Source organism: Lotus japonicus, chromosome 2 (assembly GCF_012489685.1).
Source record: "Lotus japonicus ecotype B-129 chromosome 2, LjGifu_v1.2".
Lineage (NCBI taxonomy): Eukaryota > Viridiplantae > Streptophyta > Magnoliopsida > Fabales > Fabaceae > Lotus > Lotus japonicus.
The window spans coordinates 91,934,248-91,952,884 of record NC_080042.1 but is presented as its reverse complement, the minus strand read 5'-3'; the positions used below and the strand labels follow the sequence as shown (position 1 = coordinate 91,952,884).

Here is an 18,637-nt window from a genome sequence, read left to right as displayed (position 1 = left end):
ATGTATGCACAAAGACTTGAATCTCTGGCCTCGTACTAATCAACTAACCTTTAAACTTAATATTCATTCATCTAAAATACTGAGCTTCCTTTTCTTGGACAACCTAGCAGCATTTTGAAATCCATTATCTTCACTAAATTGTGCAGCTGTTCGAGCCCGCAGTTCATCCAAACTCTCACCTTCTTTTGCTCTCTCTATCACCTGAAAACAACAACGACAGTTGGTTCTCAGATATTTGTTATCTTCAGAGACCTTCTTAACACTGAATAAGGCGAAGCTGGAACAGTATAAGGGAGTCACTAAATCAAATTCTTTAAGAGGAAGTGAATACCTGAGATGTCGCTGTTGCGCCATGGAGAGGATTGAGGTCGTCCATCAAAAGATGATGCACCTTCATGCTCTGTGTCATGTCTGTCACAAAGGAATTGAATCAATAATAAGCAGGTGAAAAACCCCTAAGTTGGTGAAAACCCTAAACTGTAAATGAGAAGAGTTAGAAGAAAAATGAACCTTGACATTGCCTCCCTGTGTTGGTTCTTCTTCCTCTGTTTGATTTTGCAAGATTGGGAACCCTAATCTCCTACCTCACCGCCATTGACGAAACAAATCCCTCCCAAAACGCCACCATCCATGATTCTTCATCACGATGGGTCGCACCTGGGATTTCCGCCGCTCCAAGGAAGAAGCCAATAGCTCACTACCTCATCCCATCGGGTCTCTATGTTGGTAATCCATGTGGGTCTTGGCGTCGGGTGGCTCTAGACAGGACCATTCATTCCAGGCGCTATTCACACAGAGTCAGTGGAAATTGAAAGAAAGAAACCGGCGAAGCACGACCCAGAGGTTAGAACAGATTGGGGAAGAAAGGTGGTAGGTGTGTAACAAACTCAATAAGAAGAAGATGATGAGCCGTGCAATTGAAAAGATAGGGTGAGCCGTGCAATTGAAAAAAGAGGAGGAGGAAGAACATTAGGTTTAGTTGTTAAGGAAAAATAAGGTAAAGAAAAATCAGGGCACATGTGGCAAGTAGGGCCAAGGTGGAAGAGCTGACATGTAAAATATTAAGTGAGAATTAATCTGAGAGCGACACGTCACTAACTTGGCTTGTGGGAGCGACACGTCATGCTAGAAGTTGTTCTTTTCTAATATATATAGATACTACTATGATATTTGAAATTATTCTGATTTTTTCTTTATTTACACTCATCATCAAGAGGTGGTAAAAAAAACACTCATCATCAAGAATGATTTTTTTTTACAACATCGAGAATGATGTTTGGTTGACCTACGTTTACACTATTAAAACCTCAAGTTATGAAGTTGTTTTTCTTTGGTCTTCGAATAGATTTTTTCCAATTTTCTCTTCTTTTTTTATGGAAATTCTTCTTCCTTATGGCCTTGTGTATGAGTCATAACCCTTTAAACTATATAATTAATAGGGTGTTTTTTATACTTCAGAGTTAAGTTTTGTCAAATATAACCTTTAACAACTTTAAAGTCAAATTTAGAACATCCCACACTTTGTTTGGTTGTGGAGAGTTAGAATAGAGAGATATGAGAGGAAGAGAGATAGAGGGCGGGCGGGAGAAGTTACCTAGTTTAGTGAGGGAGAGAAGGGAGGAGGTTGTAGGAGTAGGACTCATCCCTTTTTGGATTCCTCCAATTTGAAGAGAAAAGGAACAGTAACAAGGTTGCCTCTCTTTTTTTATTTTATTTTTTTGTTTCTGTTAACCGCCACTAATTGCATCTGACAAACACCTTTCACTTTTTGCATTTAAAATTTTAAATATGATTCTTTTAATCAAAACTTAGTTTTTTTCTCTCTTCTACCTCATTATTTCTCATCTCTTTCTACTCTATCTCCCACATATGTCTCTCTACTAAACTTTTATCTTCTATACTCTCTTCTCTGTCTCTCTCTTCACAACCAGACAAAGTGCAAAAGTTTATTAGGTTTTAACAAACCATTATGACTAGAGTCTAGCTAGAGAGCAAGCAAACACAAACTCCATAAGATTACGAGCAACAGTAATGATATATACACACCTCATTTTTAAAACACTTCATTTCTACCTCTTTTTGTTTCTATCTCTCTCCTCTTACCATATATCACATATCATACTTTCTCTCTCTCTTACTTTTCCTTTTCTTCCTATCTCTCTCATCATTCCACCTCTTCCACCTCAAAAAAGAGTGTGTAAGTAACATTACTCTTACGAGCAACTATCCTAGATAGAAATACAAAACATGAGACAACTCCTCACATAATACATAAGCAATTATAAGAAAAATTTTCATGCACTTAGATTTTTGTGAAACCAAAAATGCATTTAGTATATTTTTTTAAGACAAATGTCATTATTTGTTGGTAATCATGTTTGAGTCGGGAAACATCTACATCATAGTACTTTTCCAGCGGAGCTTTTTTTATCCATAAGACTCGAACTCGAGACCTTACTTAAGGGGAATCAAACATGTACCACTTTAACCAACTACCTGTTAATAATGCATTTAGTATTTAGTATTTAGTATTGGGTTGGAGCTCCCTAATTTACCTGATTTGGCTGCAACAGTTTTCCACCTCTTTGCTCCGTGAATGTCAATGCACTGGACTAGCTTGAAATAGCTGCTCTCTTTATGTATTTAAACAAAGAGGATTTCTAAGATTATAACGTGAAGAGGTGGTTTGAAGTCTCCAGTTTTATGAAATGAAACAAAACATATGGATTTTTCCTTTTTAACAAAGAGGATTTCTAAGATTATAACGTGAAGAGGTGGTTTGAACTTTGAAGTCTCCAGTTTTATGAAATGAAACAAAACATATGGATTTTTCCTTTTTTTTTTCTTTTCCCAATATATGATTGGCATATGTTGAAAAGTTTGAAATATTGTCACTCATACTTCACTTAATTCAATTAATGATTTTATTTTATTTCTCCATTAGCAGATGAAGATGGATCTCTCATGCTATGTTTGGTGGGAGAGAGGGGAAAGGAAAAGGAAAGAAAACACGGAAATTGAGGAGTGAATTTGGACTAAGGTTTCCGTGTTTTCTTTCCCTTTCCTTTCCCCTCCCTCCCACCAAACGAAGCCTCATAGTCATTGTTTCCCCAGCTTTTGCTTTCACACGTGGAAGCCATAGCCACATTAATGTTTGGGACTTGGGTACTATGCTATCTCAATAAGAGCAACTCCAACGCTGGTTTCTTAACCAGGTTGGAGGTGCTAAGAAACCAAGGGCCAGTTTCTTACCCATTGGAGCAGGGTTCCTTCCGGTTCCTTAGCTAAGGAAAAGTGTTATCAGTTTCTTAAATAAAATACTATACTTTCTCTCACATTCAGTTCCAACAGATTACAGAGGGAAGCAACAGGGTTAACAGATTGTATGAACTATCACAATTTTATTCAAACAATAAAAATAGAAATTAATTACAGGGCTTCAGAAAAATAAATTTTTACAAAGAAAAATGAAAAAAAAAATTACAAAAGCTTGTAGAAGGCCTGCATGTGCTTGAGGGGCGATCTTGTGGCGGTGGCGCTTGAAGAAGTCCTGCATGTCTCTGATCCAGTGCTTGAGGGGCGATTTGGGTCCAGATTGAAGCTTTGGTGGCGGCTGGGGTAAGTTTTGGTTGCGGTAGTGGGTGTTTGGTGGCGGTGAGGCGGGTTTGGCGGCGGTGAAGGTTGTTTGGTGGCGGGTCAGTGGCGGTGAGGTGGTTTTGGTTGTGGTTGTGGGTGTTTGGTGGCGGAGAGGTGGGTTTTGTTTGAGGTTGTGGGTGTTTGGTGGCGGTGAGGAGGAGGTGAGGAGGGTTTGGTGGCGGTGAGGTGGCGGGTCGAAGGCGGTGAGGAGTTGGCCGTGAGGAAGAAGAGAAGAGGAAGAAGAAAAGAAGAGAAGAGGAAGAAGAAAGGGGGAACAGCTAGGGTTAATGAGGGAGGGAGTGATAAGAGAGTATTTATAGTGGATGACCGGGTTAGCCGGTCATCCAACCGTTTGGGACCGGTCCAGACCGGTTTTGACCGGCTGGACCCGGTTTTCTGCCCGTTTGGGCTTTTTTTTTAAAATTTTTTTGAATTTACCGGTTTGACCGGTTTTCTTACCGTTTTTCATCAATCTTTGGTTTTCCAGCTTATATATAGTGCAGTAGACCATTTGAAACACCAACCTTTACTCCCACAATTTCTCTCTTGTCAAAAAATTCTCAAATTTCTCAAAATGAATAATTCTTTTGAGCAATATTATTCACTCCTTCAAAATGAAACTCCTCCTACAAGTGAAGGTTTGCATCCTTCGCCTATGTTTCCACCAGAAAACCAACCTCCACAGATGATTCACCCGCAAAGTCAACAACCTATGTCGGTGTACCAACAACAAAACCAACCTCCGCAGATGATTCACCCTCAAAGCCAACCTATGCCGGTGTACCAACAACAAAACCAACATCCGCAGATGTATCAACCACAAAGCCAACCTCCGCAGATGTGTCACCCTCAGAACCAACCTCGTCACACCGGTGGTAATTTTCAAAATCCTTCATATCAAATGTTTCCACAATCGTTCCACCATCAAAGCCAACCTCCATGTCAAATGGGACCATATTCACCACAAATGCCTTATCCAAACAATCCACAATATTGCGTGTATCCACCACAATACCAATTTCAAAACCAAGCACCTTCTACTGGTAGCAGCAGTTCAAAAGTCTCAGATACACAATGTGGGGCTATGCCTGATGAGCCTGAATTTTCTACTCAACGGGGTCTAGATGATATTGAGCTTGAAGAAACCGGAAAGAAACGCAACAAATGGAGTGGTAAAGATAATATACTTCTTCTTCAATCATGGCTCAACGTTTCTACCGATCCGGTCGTGGGAAATGATCAAAAGTCAACATTGTTTTGGGATAGGATCCAAGCCCAATATGAGGAGTACCGCGACCCTGCCTATCCTTCGAGGTCAGCAAACTCCTTGAAGTCTCATTTTTCTAAATTGAATGCTGATATTCAAATATTTGTCGGTTGCCACAACAAGGCTACTAGTCATTGGAAAAGTGGACACTCAGATAAGGACATCATGGCTACAACGCATTCCATATATCACGTAGATACGGGTAAAGATTTCAAACATGAGAATGCTTGGCGGTTGGTGAAAGATTAACCAAAGTGGAAGGAACATTTATGACAACCAGTTCAACGAGACAGAAGAAGTCAGGAGATGGGGCGTATGCAACATCGTCTGACCCGAGTGCATCAATTGAGGGCGACGAATATGAGGCCACACAACCAGCAACCCGCCCAAAGGGAAAGAAGAATATCAAAAGGAAAGCCAAAGTAGGAGACACTGCTTCAAGTGAGCTGTTATATGTTCCTAATTCTGATATGGTAGCCATCGGGAATGCTAAAATAGACTTATTGGCGAATTTCAAGGAGCTGAAGACCCAAGAACCGGAGATGAAGATGGAAAAAACCAAAATTAAAAAGGAAAAAACCCAAATTATGAAGGCGAAGTTGCTTAGGGAATACAGGGATATCCTTATGCAGGACACATCTAACATGAACGAGGTGCAGTTAGCAGCGCATCAGCGCCTATGTCAATACGCCATGAATGAACTAGGAATGTCTTAGTTCTTGTTGTGTTTCTTAATGTGTACCAATGTTGTGATTTTAGCATTTTTACTTATGTGTACCGCATTAGTGTTGTAATTTTAGCATTTCTACTTATGTGTACTTCATCAGTGTTGTAATTTTAGCATTTCTAATTATGTGCACTGCATCAATGTTGTAATTTCAATATTCGAGTTTTTCTTACTGTGTACTTCATCAATGTTGTAATTTCAAGAAAATAGACGTTGGGGAATATAGTCGTTGGGGAATATAGCCGTTGGGGAATATATCCGTTGGAGAATATAGTCGTTGAGTAATATAGCCGTTGGAGAATATAGCCGTTGGGGAATATAGCCGTTGGAGAATATAGCCGTTGGAGAATATAGTCGTTGGGGAATATAGCCGTTGGAGAATATAGCCGTTGGAGAATATAGCCTTGTTGTTTCTCTTATTTATACATGTCATATTTCACTCATCTCAACATTCCAAAGTTCTTTTGTTATCTCATCTCGTCTTCCTCCTATCAAATTACACCGATAGTTTCTCATTGTGTCATATAATGGATCCAAACAATATGGCCGAATGGGACATTTACGACGTTGTCATTGACGAACTTATCAATGACACGACTATAGAAGATATGATGCAGGAGGAGATGGAGTTTTATCAACAACATGCGAACACTGTTAGGCCCAAGCGAACAAGAAAAGTGATAGAGAGAGATCGTGAAGCTGGGCACGAGCGGTTGTGGATGGACTACTTCTCTGAAAATCCTGTATACCCGGAAGAGCTTTTCCGGCAAAGGTTTCGAATGCGAAAGGATGTGTTCCTCAGAGTTGTAGACGCCCTTGGGTCTCATAACCCGTATTTTTTACAGTCTGTTGATGCAGTTGGAAGACAAAGTTTGACACCATTACAAAAGTGCACTGCCGTTATTCGTATGTTGGCGTACGGATCACCTGCTGACAGTGTTGACGAGTACGTTCGAATTGGTGAAAGTACTGCAATTGAGTGCCTAAAGAATTTTGTAGAAGGTGTGTGTGCAGTATTCGGTGAAACATATTTGAGGCGCCCGAACCATGAAGACATTACCCGCCTACTTCAATGGGGGGAGTCTCGTGGATTTCCAGGTATGTTGGGTTCTATTGATTGTATGCATTGGGAATGGAAAAATTGTCCAGTTGCGTGGAAAGGTCAATACACTCGAGGTGATAATGGAAAGCCCACAATCATGCTTGAAGCAGTGGCATCTCAAGACTTGTGGATTTGGCATGCATTTTTTGGCATTGTAGGTTCTAACAATGACATTAATGTGCTAAACCAATCTCCTGTGTTTAATGATGTTTTGAGTGAAAATGCTCCCATGGTGAACTTTAGCGTGAATGGAACAATGTATCACATGGGATACTATCTAGCAGACGGCATCTATCCCCCGTGGTCTACATTTGTGAAGACCATCTCAATGCCACAAGGAGAAAAAAGGCAAAAGTTTGCCAAAAGACAAGAAGCAGCAAGAAAGGACGTTGAACGTGCATTCGGCGTTCTCCAATCTCGGTTTGCAATAGTTCGTGGTCCATCACGCTTTTGGCATCCGAATGACATGAAGTCAATAATGTATGCTTGCATCATATTGCATAACATGATTGTTGAAGATGAGCGCAACACGTACCAAGGTAATTTTGTTTATGAACAGGTCAATAATGACATATTGGATGCTGAAGTATTAAGTGGTCCTATCCCCGCTTTTAGAAATATCTTGGAAAGAAGAGCACATCAAATTGAAAGGTCAATCCATCACCAACTTCAAGCAGACTTGGTGGAGCATATTTGGCAGCTTCCCGAAAACGAGAATAATGAAAATTAATCTTCAAGTGTTATTATGTATTTCATTTAAAATGTATTGTTGTTTATTTTTCATTGTCATGTATTTTCTTTCGTCTTTATTTCTATCATTCAATAAAATTGTTTTTGCTATAAAAAACACAATGTACTTTTTTATTTTATTTTAAGTTAATATGTCGATATTTAAATTTAGTTGTTTTAAATATTAAGTAAATTTAAATTAAATTCGTATAAATATTAATTAAATTATTTTTTAATTGATTTAGTATTAAATTTTAAATCTAAATTGTGTGAAAATAAATATTATTAATTTATGTTGTATGGTGGGACACGGGTGGGAACCTTCAAATAGTAATTTAAGAAACCATGAGTTGGAGCAAAATCTGGTTCAGTTCCTTAGGAGTTTCTTAAGTCTGATGTGGCAGTACGGGCCCACAGAAATAGTGCTGAATAGTGTGTTAAGAAACCAGATAAGGAACCAAGGGTTAGAGTTGCTCTAAAGCATACGTGTTTCACTGTGACATTATAGAGTATAGACCTCTTTGGGGAGGGAACAAAAGTACTGGACCGGTGGGGGATAGCTTTTCTACTTGAGTTGACAAGTTTAAGATTGAGATGATGGAAGATACCAGTATTGAGTACTATGAATTCGCCATGTGGCTATACTGTGGCGGTTAGTTCATGGCACATTGGCATGTAATGATGCCAATAATAGAAGCATTTGATTTGAGACATCATACTATTCACACATCCACATGGAACAGGTAATTATATCTTCACACCTTATTTTTAGAGTTAGAGAGGTGGAGGAAGAGAGATATGAAGAAATGAGAGAGAAAGTAAAAATGTGATAGGTAATTTGATAGATAAAGAAAATAGAAATAAATAAAAATAAAGGTGAAAAAGGAGTGGAGAAGTGTGTATATATCATTACTCACATGGAGCTAAATATGGGATGTGTACCGACAAAACTTCTCGTTAAATTGTCTCTTTAATCTTTTTTCAATAAAGTTCATGGCACAATTATCATCCATCTATCAATTAAGTAGTATTAATAATTGACTAATTGTAATACGTGGTGTATACTACTTTCTCCGTTCCCATATATAAGTCACATTTTTAGAGTTTTTGTTAGTTTTAAAATATAAGTCACTTTATAACACCAATGAAGCATTTAATATTTTGAAAAGAAATTAATTTTGAAAAGAAATTAATTTAGAGAAAGAAGTTCATGCGTTATCTTGGAAACTTAATAAAACTTTTTACAAATTTAATACTAACAACTTCTTTTCTTAATCCTAGAGAATTAGATAAAAATGATTTATAAATAGGGGCGGAGTGAGTATCAAATAAACTTCACGTGGGTCTATAAATTACTCGATTTGGACTTTTATAAATATAATTATTTCTTATGCCCACGGTTCTGGTCCCCATTTTCGCCAGCATGAGACACGATAGACAACTAAAGCAATTAAATGATTGTAGATACGATGACTCAATTGATAAAGAGATACTGTATCATTTTTCTTTAGAATATTGTGTTTTTAATTTTTACTATAAATGTAAGGATTGTGTTGGTAGTGATTATTGGAGCCGACCCACCCAATTATTGAATTAAAGAAAAAAATAAATGTATTGGCATCAATATATATATTAGAAAATAAGAACTTCCATCAGGCTGATTTAGTGACGTGTCATTCTCACGTTAATTCTTAGTGACGTGTCATTTTCAGATTAATTCTCATAAAAAAAATTCCACGTGTCATTCACAGATTAATTCTCATAAAAAAATACATTTTTAAATTTTAGATTTGATTAGGATTTATGTTGTTTATTTCTTGATTTTATTTTAATTTATTTTTGATTTATTTTTAGAGTATTAATTAATTTTTATGGTATTTTTATTGAATTTTTTAAATAGAGATAATATCTATTTATATTTAGTTTTTAGACTCATGACATGCCTTAAAAGTAGTAATCTCCTTAGCACATGTGATAGAGAATTTGATTTGGGTTTCTCGGTTTTGAGAAGCTAATTTCAGAGCCAGCGAGAAAGATTATGCTTATATGTTTCCCTTTTTTCATTCCCCTATCTGTTTGACTGTAGTATCTAAAAAGAAAAACTTATCACTCCTTATATGCTTCTCAAAGAATAACATGATTATCAAGTAGAAAAAATATATATTGTTAGCTTCCAATGAAGTTAATTTGAAAGTTTGATGCATAAGAAGATGAAGATATAGTTGATAGCTTAATTTCGTTGTTTGTCTCATGTTTTCATGTGTGCAATTGTCTAACATTTGTGTAGCAAATATCTGATCTTTCAGTTCCTATTTGAATTGTTATTATTGATTCTTATGCTGGGGGATGAAGGATACTTATCATTCATCTGAAAGTTTTGAGATCCATTTATAGGCATTTTTTTTCTATGTTCCTGACCATTTATATTGATTGATTGTCTTTTCCTTTATATGCATCTTCTATAAACAGTCTACAAAGTGTTTAGTTAGTAATTATGGGTGCTAAGGTAACATATGTCCTACTATATGATGGGTGTCTGATTCAGATTGTAAGCTTAGACTTAATGTAGAACACCGATGTTGTTATTTGGTAGAACATAGATGAAGTATCAACCATATTGCTGTGTTTTTGGATGATTTTATGATATTTTTCTTGCATTCTTACAACGTTTTCTTCAACACATTGAATGCATTATTTCCCTATGAACAATAATTTTAAATTCAAAAAAAATTAATTTTTTATGGTATTCTTATTGATTTTTCAGGTTTTTATTTAATCTAGGATTTTATGAGTTTTTATTGTGATTTGCTAGATTTTTGTAGTTTTTATCTATCTTTATTTATTACATTTTTAAATTTTAGATTTGTTTAGGATTTAGGTTGTTTATTTCTTGATTTTATCTTGAGTCTTTTATTTTATTTTTAGAGTATTAATTTTTTATGGTGTCTTTATTGAATTTTCGGATTTTTATTTAATTTATGACTTTATAAGTTTTTATTGTGATTTGCTAGATTTTGATAGTTTTTATCTATCTTTAATTAGTACATTTTTAAATTTTAGATTTGATTAGGATTGAGGTTGTTTATTTCTTGATTTTTTCTTAATTTGGCTTATTTTTATTTAATGTTAATTCCAGGAAAAATGGAGTTGATCTGGTGCTGAGGGTCCACAGAGCTACCAAGGACACGCAGAAATTTGATAATTGCTAGGTGAATTTGGCAGACTTTCTCATTAGCTGTGGACTGCAGTTATTTTTACATTGTTTCAATTTATCACCTAAGAGAAGTGTGTTTACTAGGCCTGTCCACCGGTCGGGTTCGGGCCCAAAAAGCTCCACCGACCGAACCCGCATGAGACAAAACTGGGCCCATAACCGACCGTGGGTTGTGTCGGTTTGGGTCGGTTTCGGGTTGGTCGGGTAACGGGCGGGTCGGGCGGGTTCCACCGGGTTTGCAGAGAACATCAGAACAGAAAGATGAAGAGCATAGAACAAATTAACCAAGAAGATCAGATCTGGAGATACCATTACCAACTTACCATGAAGTCAAGAACAAGTTTTTTCCATTGCTTTTCTCATGCGAAAGAGAATGTTCACTTCATCCTTGCGATTTCACATCAGAATCGATTGATGAAGATGAGCAAACTCTTTCGGATCAGAGAAGCATGGAGGATGAAGCGATTTCAGAGGCTTAGGGTTTGAGATGTGCGATTTCAGAGGCTTAGGGTTTGAGATGTGTGAGGGTTTGAGATGTCTGAGATGAGATGTGTGATGAAATTATTGTGGTGGAGTGGCCGAGAGGATGAGGAGAAGGGTGGTGGCGGAGTCGCGGAGAGGATGAGGAGAAGGGTGGTGGCGGCGGCTAGGGTTCAGAGTTTGGACTTTGGAGAGAAGAAGAGGAGGAGAGGTTGGGACGGCTAGGGTTTGAGAGGGTGAGGGAGGGTTAAAATAGAGTATTTATAGTGGGTGGGGTAATGGGCTATGGTTACTTCTGAAGCCTTTTTTTTTGTCAACATGGATTTTTTTTTCCCTCCCTTCACTCAAACACTGGGCTAGGCCGCTGGAGTTTTTTTTTTATCCCTATTCGGTCGGGCCGGTCAGTTCAGAACCCAGACCGACCCTGACCGAACCAGACCGGTTAAAACCGGTTTTTCTCCATTACTCAACCCGGCACCCGACCCGATCGAACCGAGAAGGCCTTTTTTGGTAGCGGGCCGGTCGGTTTCGGTCGGGCCCAAAAAAGTTGGACAGGCCTAATGTTTACTTAAATTTTCAAACTCATGTAACGATGTTACATAAGGGGAAATTAATCAGGGACTGCTAGGTTAGTTAGATGTTATTATATTAGTTACTTAGTACTAGGACGAGATGAGCTATAAATAGAGGGAAATCAAATTTGTATGGTATTTTTATTGAATTTTTCGGATTTTTATTTAATTCAGAATTTTATGAGTTTTTATTGTGATTTACTAGATTTTTGTAGTTTTTATTTATCTTTAATCAGTTCTTTATTAAATTTTTTATTTGATTAAGATTTAGATTGTTTATTTCTTGATTTTATCTTAATTAAAAAAATATTTTCTAAAACTCGACTTGGAAATACTGGGATGCACACTCCTTTAATTCATATTTTAATTTCATTCGATAAATATATCATGCACTCATGAATTAAAAATAAACACTTTCAAAAAAAAAATTAAAAATAAACATGTAATATCAACGTTTTTTTGATTAGAAATTACGTAAAATCAAAGTAAAAACTAGCAAAAATCACTAAAAAAAAAATTCAGCCACTATGTAACATTATATTTAATGTAAATGAAAATTTTAAATTCCTCATCTCTTGATTGTAGAGCCGTGCTATTTTAGGTGATAAACTAGGTAATGTATTATTTTTTGTTTATAAAAAAATTTCATGTGTTATTCCATTAAGATAACTTATCTTTTGTTGACACGTGTCATTTCAAATTTCAAAAGATTTTATCTAATTATCTAATATTTACCTAGATTACTCCTTACTAAATTTATTTCCAAAACAAATATTGAAACTGTTTTCATTATCTTTTCAAATTAGGAAAAGTCTCAAGCCTAATTTACTGCATATTTACCGGAATCCCCTGATTTCTCCTTTTATTATTTCTCATGATCTACATTATAAAAATAAAATATGTAGTGCTGAGATTATAAAACATTAAAATTTTAAAAGATTTTCCCTGATTAACTAAGATACCGCATCAGTCATCTCCTCTCTTATATGTACCCGCAACTCGACTTAAAATTCAAAAACAAACAAATAACTACCATATCTTATTTCTAACAAACTCAATCTCCTAATACCATAAATTAATTAATTCCATTATAATTTTAATAATCAATATAAGAAAGCAATAACCGACTCAAAATATATTAAAATACACACTCAACCAAGAAACATGGATAATTGAACATGAGAGTGTTACCGGAATACGAGTCCTACATGAGTTTTTTAGTAATATGAATTCAAAGTTTTATATATTGAGCATTTGTTTGTTCAATTTAGAAGCCAGTGTGTTGGGTTATGTTATCATTCTTTTTACCCGCGCGTTGGATCAATCTTTTTATTAGTTATTCAATCGTACGAATTTCAATCTATGCAACAAGGGTTTCAATTTAAGACTTTTTGACCACTTTGCTTAGCATTTTAGACTATTCTATTTCATATGTTGTTTAATATGTTGGTAATTCCTTATATCTATGATTTGTTATATTGTCTTCATGTTTATGACGAATGTCAAACGAATTTCGATTGATCTGAATCAGGCTTAAAAGAGAAGTCTTTTTGTTCACTTTGCTTCGCATTTCATACTCTTCTATTTCATCTGTTTAATATATTTTTTAAACAGCGTATTGATTGACATATCAAATACGATAGACATATTCCTCGTGCAACGCACGGGTAAAAAAGCACTAGAATATATTTGAACCGTTCAGATTAGGTAAAGAAACGTTAAGAGTAATTATATTTATATATGTATATAACTATAATAATTTGATATTAAGAATAGTATAAGGAATAAAAAATATTAATACATATGTACTATAAATTTATGACCTAAATTTATTAAGTGCTAACATATTTGAGTTACGAGATCTCACGGGAAGGAACATTTTACATGAAAAATGAAATTTTGTACGAGTTAAAAAAAAAATTATATAACTTAAGTGTATTTTTAATAATGTAAACAATAATTATATATTTATGTATTGTTACATATACAAAAGCAATACCTTTTATGCAACACTAGTATACATCTTCGCAAACAAAATTCAGTTATACCTCATATATGCAAAACTTTATAAAACACTAGAACTGAGTGTCTGAATTTATGTTATTTAAAGATCTACATCTTTATTATGATTGTTCTTACCTTCTTAGTATCTTCAATTTTTTATAGTTTAAAATATTGATCAATTTATCAAATACTATAGATAAATTCCCCGTGCAACGCGCGGGTGAAAAACACTAGTATTAGCTTAATTACTTTTTCGAGTGTGTTATTTTAGTCTCATAATTAACTTGTATTCTTTTTTTTTTAACTCATTTAAATAGTGTGTTTAAATCACTCATACCTTAGACCATGAGCAATGGATGTTGAGGATTGATGTTGAGGCTTGTTGAATTTTGTTGAGAGCATCCAATGGTTGTTGAAGTCTGTTGAGAGGAGAGAGGGATGGCCAAATTGTTGAGGATTCTCAACAAAGTTGAGAGGAGAGAGGGACGCCACATGGCGGGAGCCGATTGGTGAGAGGAGAGAAAACGCAGAAGGAGAGAGGGAGCTGACACGTGTGAGGCCGTGATTGGTTCGCCAGATTTCTTTTACCCCTATCTTTTGAACTCAATTATTTCATCAAAAAAAAAATTTCTGGAAAAACAATTTATACCAAAATTCATGATTTTTTTTCTCTATAAATAGAGACTTGGTTCGTTTGATTTGGACACAGAAAAAAAACCAAGTTTTTCACCATCTTATTTATCTATCTATTAGCATTTGTTTTGAAATGGATCCCAACAATCACCATTTCAACACCCAGAATTCTTCAAACAACCCATTTTACAACCAAAATCCCAACAACTATGAAGATCCAAATCAAATTTCTTACCAACACCCAGAATTCTTTAAACAACCAATTTTGTTAAGTGTTTATTGATTTAATTTAATTTAAATCGATAACTGTAATTTTATGTAATCATAAAAACAAAAATATAAAATTAAATAAAAATGTGAAATAATGGGGTAGGGTGAGTGGTGAGTGGTGGGGTAGGGTGTTGAGAGTTAAGTAAAACCATTGGAGTGGGTAATTGTTGAGAGAGTGTTGAATTGGAGAGAAGATGATGTGGAGTGTTGGGAAGAGAAAAAGTGAGGTAGAGAATGGGTAAACAAAATATTTTTCAACAAACCATTGTATATGGTCTTATAGTGGACCAAAGAGATTTACGGAAATACTGTATGACAAAACCCATATGTACGTGTGCACAAAACCACGATTAGTGCATTTTAACAAATTTTATATTTTATTGGTTTTTTATAGGTCAATCTTAGTTGTTAATTGTTAGTAAATCAGTTCATTCGTCAGGATTTAAACCCTAACCATTCACCCTGCAAATCTTCTTTTTTAACTTGATTTTTTTTGTAATTTATGTGCAGTTTAATATTGTCATTAGTGATTTGAGTGAAAGGAGGTATAAAATAATTTAGATGAATCAATTTATACAGATTTTAATTACAAAGTGAGAAAACATTCTACATAAATAACAAATATGAGCTGTTTGTGTTATTGGACCATCTCTGAAAAATGGCAACCTTCCACGCCACCATGCTTCACATTAGCATGTCCGGTGCTACCTTTCTAAACTTACCTTTCAGCAAAAACATGGGTTGGTGTCAAACGTAACACTGACTCTGTTGCAAACTAACATACAAATAGGCTCTCCAAGTTTTTTCTATTCTTTTTTTTTACAGATGTTGACATTCATTAGAGAAATTATACTTATTATAGTAGTTATCTCTCATAACAAATTTTGTAGGAATTCCTCGAAGCAGATGTTCAATTTGTAAAGGATTTCTTAACAATATAAATAAAAAAATTGTAAGCAAAATAAATTAATGAAAGCACAATATGTGCTCCAACCAAATACAAAGTAGGAAATAACAAATAAAAATACTAATAAAAAATATATCGAACAAAATAACCTATAAAATAATTAAACCTTTAACAAACTAGTGATGAAAGAAAAAACTAATAGCTCTTCACGGGTAAGGGTCATCCTCCAGTTCCAGCCAAAAACCTAAATCTGTATGATTTGAGTCGAGTGAGAGATCAGGTAGGTCAAATATCGTGTCAACCTCACCATTTAACAATGACGATGAACCTGAAGATTGGTGTGCATCAATGGAATGGGAGGAAGACACAGACATGCTTATTTGGGCTTGGGCTTCACAAGTGTTTTCGGCATGGGCTTGGTGGTAATTCATTGCGGCTGCCTTGGCGGCGAGGGCTTGGATGTCTTTACGGGAAGTGCTGGCGGGGCGTGGAATTTGTGAGGCTAACTCAGGGAAGTTGAGGAAGGTGGAGGGGCCTTTGATGGCAAGGGCCGCAGCATCATGGGCTTGGGCAGCCATCTCTGCAGTAGGGAAAGTGCCAAGCCAGATTCTGGACTTTTTCTTGGGCTCTCTGATTTCTGAAACCCACTTGCCCCAATGACGCTTGCGTACCCCTCGATACTTCTTGTCCTCAACACACACTGCTTCTTCTTCAGTGGACAAAGTGGTTGTCTGAACCTCAGTGTCTTCTTCCATGTTTTTTGAAGCCAAGGGGAAAGATATTCATATAATGAATGCCGTGAATTGAAAATGTGGTGGGTACTAGAGGTTCAAATAGGGGTGGTACGTAGCTAGGGTTTAGCAGTTAAGGAAATGAATCCAACTATTAATGGAAACTAAATCTCTGAACCATATTAGGAAAATATATTATAGGCAATTTGAAAACTATATGTAAATAGGATTATTGTTAAATTAAGAATATATGGATCACTATATCTAATTAAATAAGAATACATATCAATAAAAAAAACTGGTCAAAGTTACCATGATATTTTTTTTACGTAAAGTTATCATATATTCTTGATTTAAGACTATAATCATAATTACATATTTTCCGTTTTACCGAAATTATTCAATACCAGCTGGAAAAGAGAAAGTTGCAAATGCAATCACATTAATTACGCGTACTCCATTAGTTTTGTTTAGGAGGAAAACATCCGGACACATGTCAAAGGATATGTATTATAAAGAGTGATAAAAGTCGAAAATGTTGAAATATTGTATTTTAATTAATTGGCTTAATTCCACTTTGGGCCCCTGATGTTTCATAAATGTGCGATCTGCACCCCCCGTGTATAAAACGTGCGGTCAAGGTCCCTGATGTTTCTAAAACGTGCGATTAACGCCCTTCCGTTAGGTTCCGTCTGTTGACCAAATGGAATGCTGACGTGACACTTATTTAATTTCATAAAAAATCATTTTTCTAACAAAAATAAAAAAATATTAAAATTCAATAATAAAAAAAATGAACTCAGACTCTCACTCGACCCTCTTTCTCCCTTTTCACGCTTCTTCTTCTTTCTTCTTCTTTCATCTTCCTCCTTCCTCCTTCCTCCTTCCATGGCTTCCATGGCTTCCTCAACCTCACCTCAACCTCACCTCACCCCAACCTCACCCCACAACCCCAAATCTCTTAGATTCGCTCTCTCTCTCTCTCGATCTCGCTCTGGATCTCTCTCTCTCGATCCCGCTCTCTCCTCTGGATCTCGCTCTCTCCTGTGCATCTCGCTCTCTCTCTCTCGATCTCGCTCTCTCCTCTGGATCTCGCCCTCTATTTCTCGATCCCGCTCTCTCCTCTGGTTGGTTGGGTAGCGGTTGCAGGTGGGTGGGGTGGGTTTGTTGAGGTTGCAGGTTGGTTGGGTGTTGATTGGGGTGAGGTATGGGTTAAGGGTGGCGGTTGCAGGTGTGTAGGGGTGGGTTTGTTGAGGTTGCAGATTGATTGGGGTGAGCTAAGGGTGGTGATAGCAGGTGGGTGGGAGAGGGAGGAGGTTGCAGGTTGGTTGGGTGTTGATTGGGGATTCTATCTGGGTTTGAGTTTTTTTGTTTTGATTAGGGAAGTTGAAGAAGATGAGTTAGAGGTTGAAGATGTAGAGAAGCTTCTGGATAAATTTTTGCTTTGAAATAATTTTTATTTTTATGTTTTGAAATAATGTTGAAATAATTTTATATGAAAAATGAATTTTTAATTAATTAAATAACGCCACGTCAGCATTTTCCGTTTGATCAACTGAGGAACCAAACGGATTTGGACGGAAGGGCGTTAATCGCACGTTTTATAAACATCAGGGACCTTGACCGCACGTTTTATACACGGGGGGTGCAGATCGCACATTTATGAAACATCAGGGGCCCAAAGTGGAATTAAGCCTAATTAATTTGAGATTAATTTCTGATAACAAGTTTTACACGGTCATTCAATTACGTCATTTCATTTATCATTTTAAATATTATTAAATTTAAAATTAATTATGAGATAGCAAAATAAAGAGATATGATTGAATGATTGTGTAAAATTTATTTACACGGTTAGTGCATAGGAATTAATCTCTTTTAATTTTAACTAGAATAAGTATGCACGATTCTTACATGAAAACACGAATTTATAATAAAAAATTATAAGATTAATTTATATGCACCAACGGTGTAAAAAATTTACTCAGTCATTCAATCACAACCTTCCATTTTCAATTTTAATTATTATTAAATTCAAAATTAATTATGAACTAACCAAATGAAGGGTTATGATTGAATCATTGTGTAAAACTTATTTACACTATCAATTTATAAAATTTAATCTAAAAAGTTATACAAAACAACCTAATCAAATATTAGTAAATTTGACTTACATCGTAATGTACTTTTTACTATGCATGTATACCAAATTTGACTTCAATCGAATAGATATAGCAAATGAGATTTGATACATTAAATTTTTGCCACAAATAAAATTCGTTAAAAAGGTAAATTGATTGTTAAGAAATTTAATTAGGAATATGTATCTAAGTTTTTTTTTTTTTGAAATGATGTATCTAAGTTG

General features: G+C 35.6%; 4 protein-coding genes across 4 annotated transcripts; 3 read left to right on the top strand and 1 right to left on the bottom strand.

Moving 5' to 3' along the window:
• The first annotated feature begins 4,582 nt into the window (after window positions 1–4,582).
• Window positions 4,583–5,152, top strand: LOC130737291 (glutathione S-transferase T3-like). The gene has a single exon (XM_057589043.1). It carries the CDS (start codon window positions 4,583–4,585, stop codon window positions 5,150–5,152), a length of 570 nt encoding a protein of 189 aa, XP_057445026.1.
• Window positions 5,153–5,172: 20 nt separating this feature from the next.
• On the top strand, window positions 5,173–5,619 carry LOC130737290 (uncharacterized). The gene has a single exon (XM_057589041.1). It carries the CDS (start codon window positions 5,173–5,175, stop codon window positions 5,617–5,619), a length of 447 nt encoding a protein of 148 aa, XP_057445024.1.
• A 538-nt stretch (window positions 5,620–6,157) lies between these two features.
• LOC130737289 (uncharacterized) lies at window positions 6,158–10,670 on the top strand. The gene is made up of 3 exons (XM_057589040.1): window positions 6,158–6,596; window positions 6,891–6,990; window positions 10,598–10,670. Exons 1-3 carry the CDS (start codon window positions 6,158–6,160, stop codon window positions 10,668–10,670), a joined length of 612 nt encoding a protein of 203 aa, XP_057445023.1.
• A 5,077-nt stretch (window positions 10,671–15,747) lies between these two features.
• Window positions 15,748–16,296, bottom strand: LOC130737288 (ethylene-responsive transcription factor ERF042-like). Its single transcript, XM_057589039.1, has one exon. The coding sequence runs from the start codon at window positions 16,294–16,296 to the stop codon at window positions 15,748–15,750; it is 549 nt and encodes a 182-aa protein (XP_057445022.1).
• Between the last annotated feature and the right edge of the window lie 2,341 nt (window positions 16,297–18,637).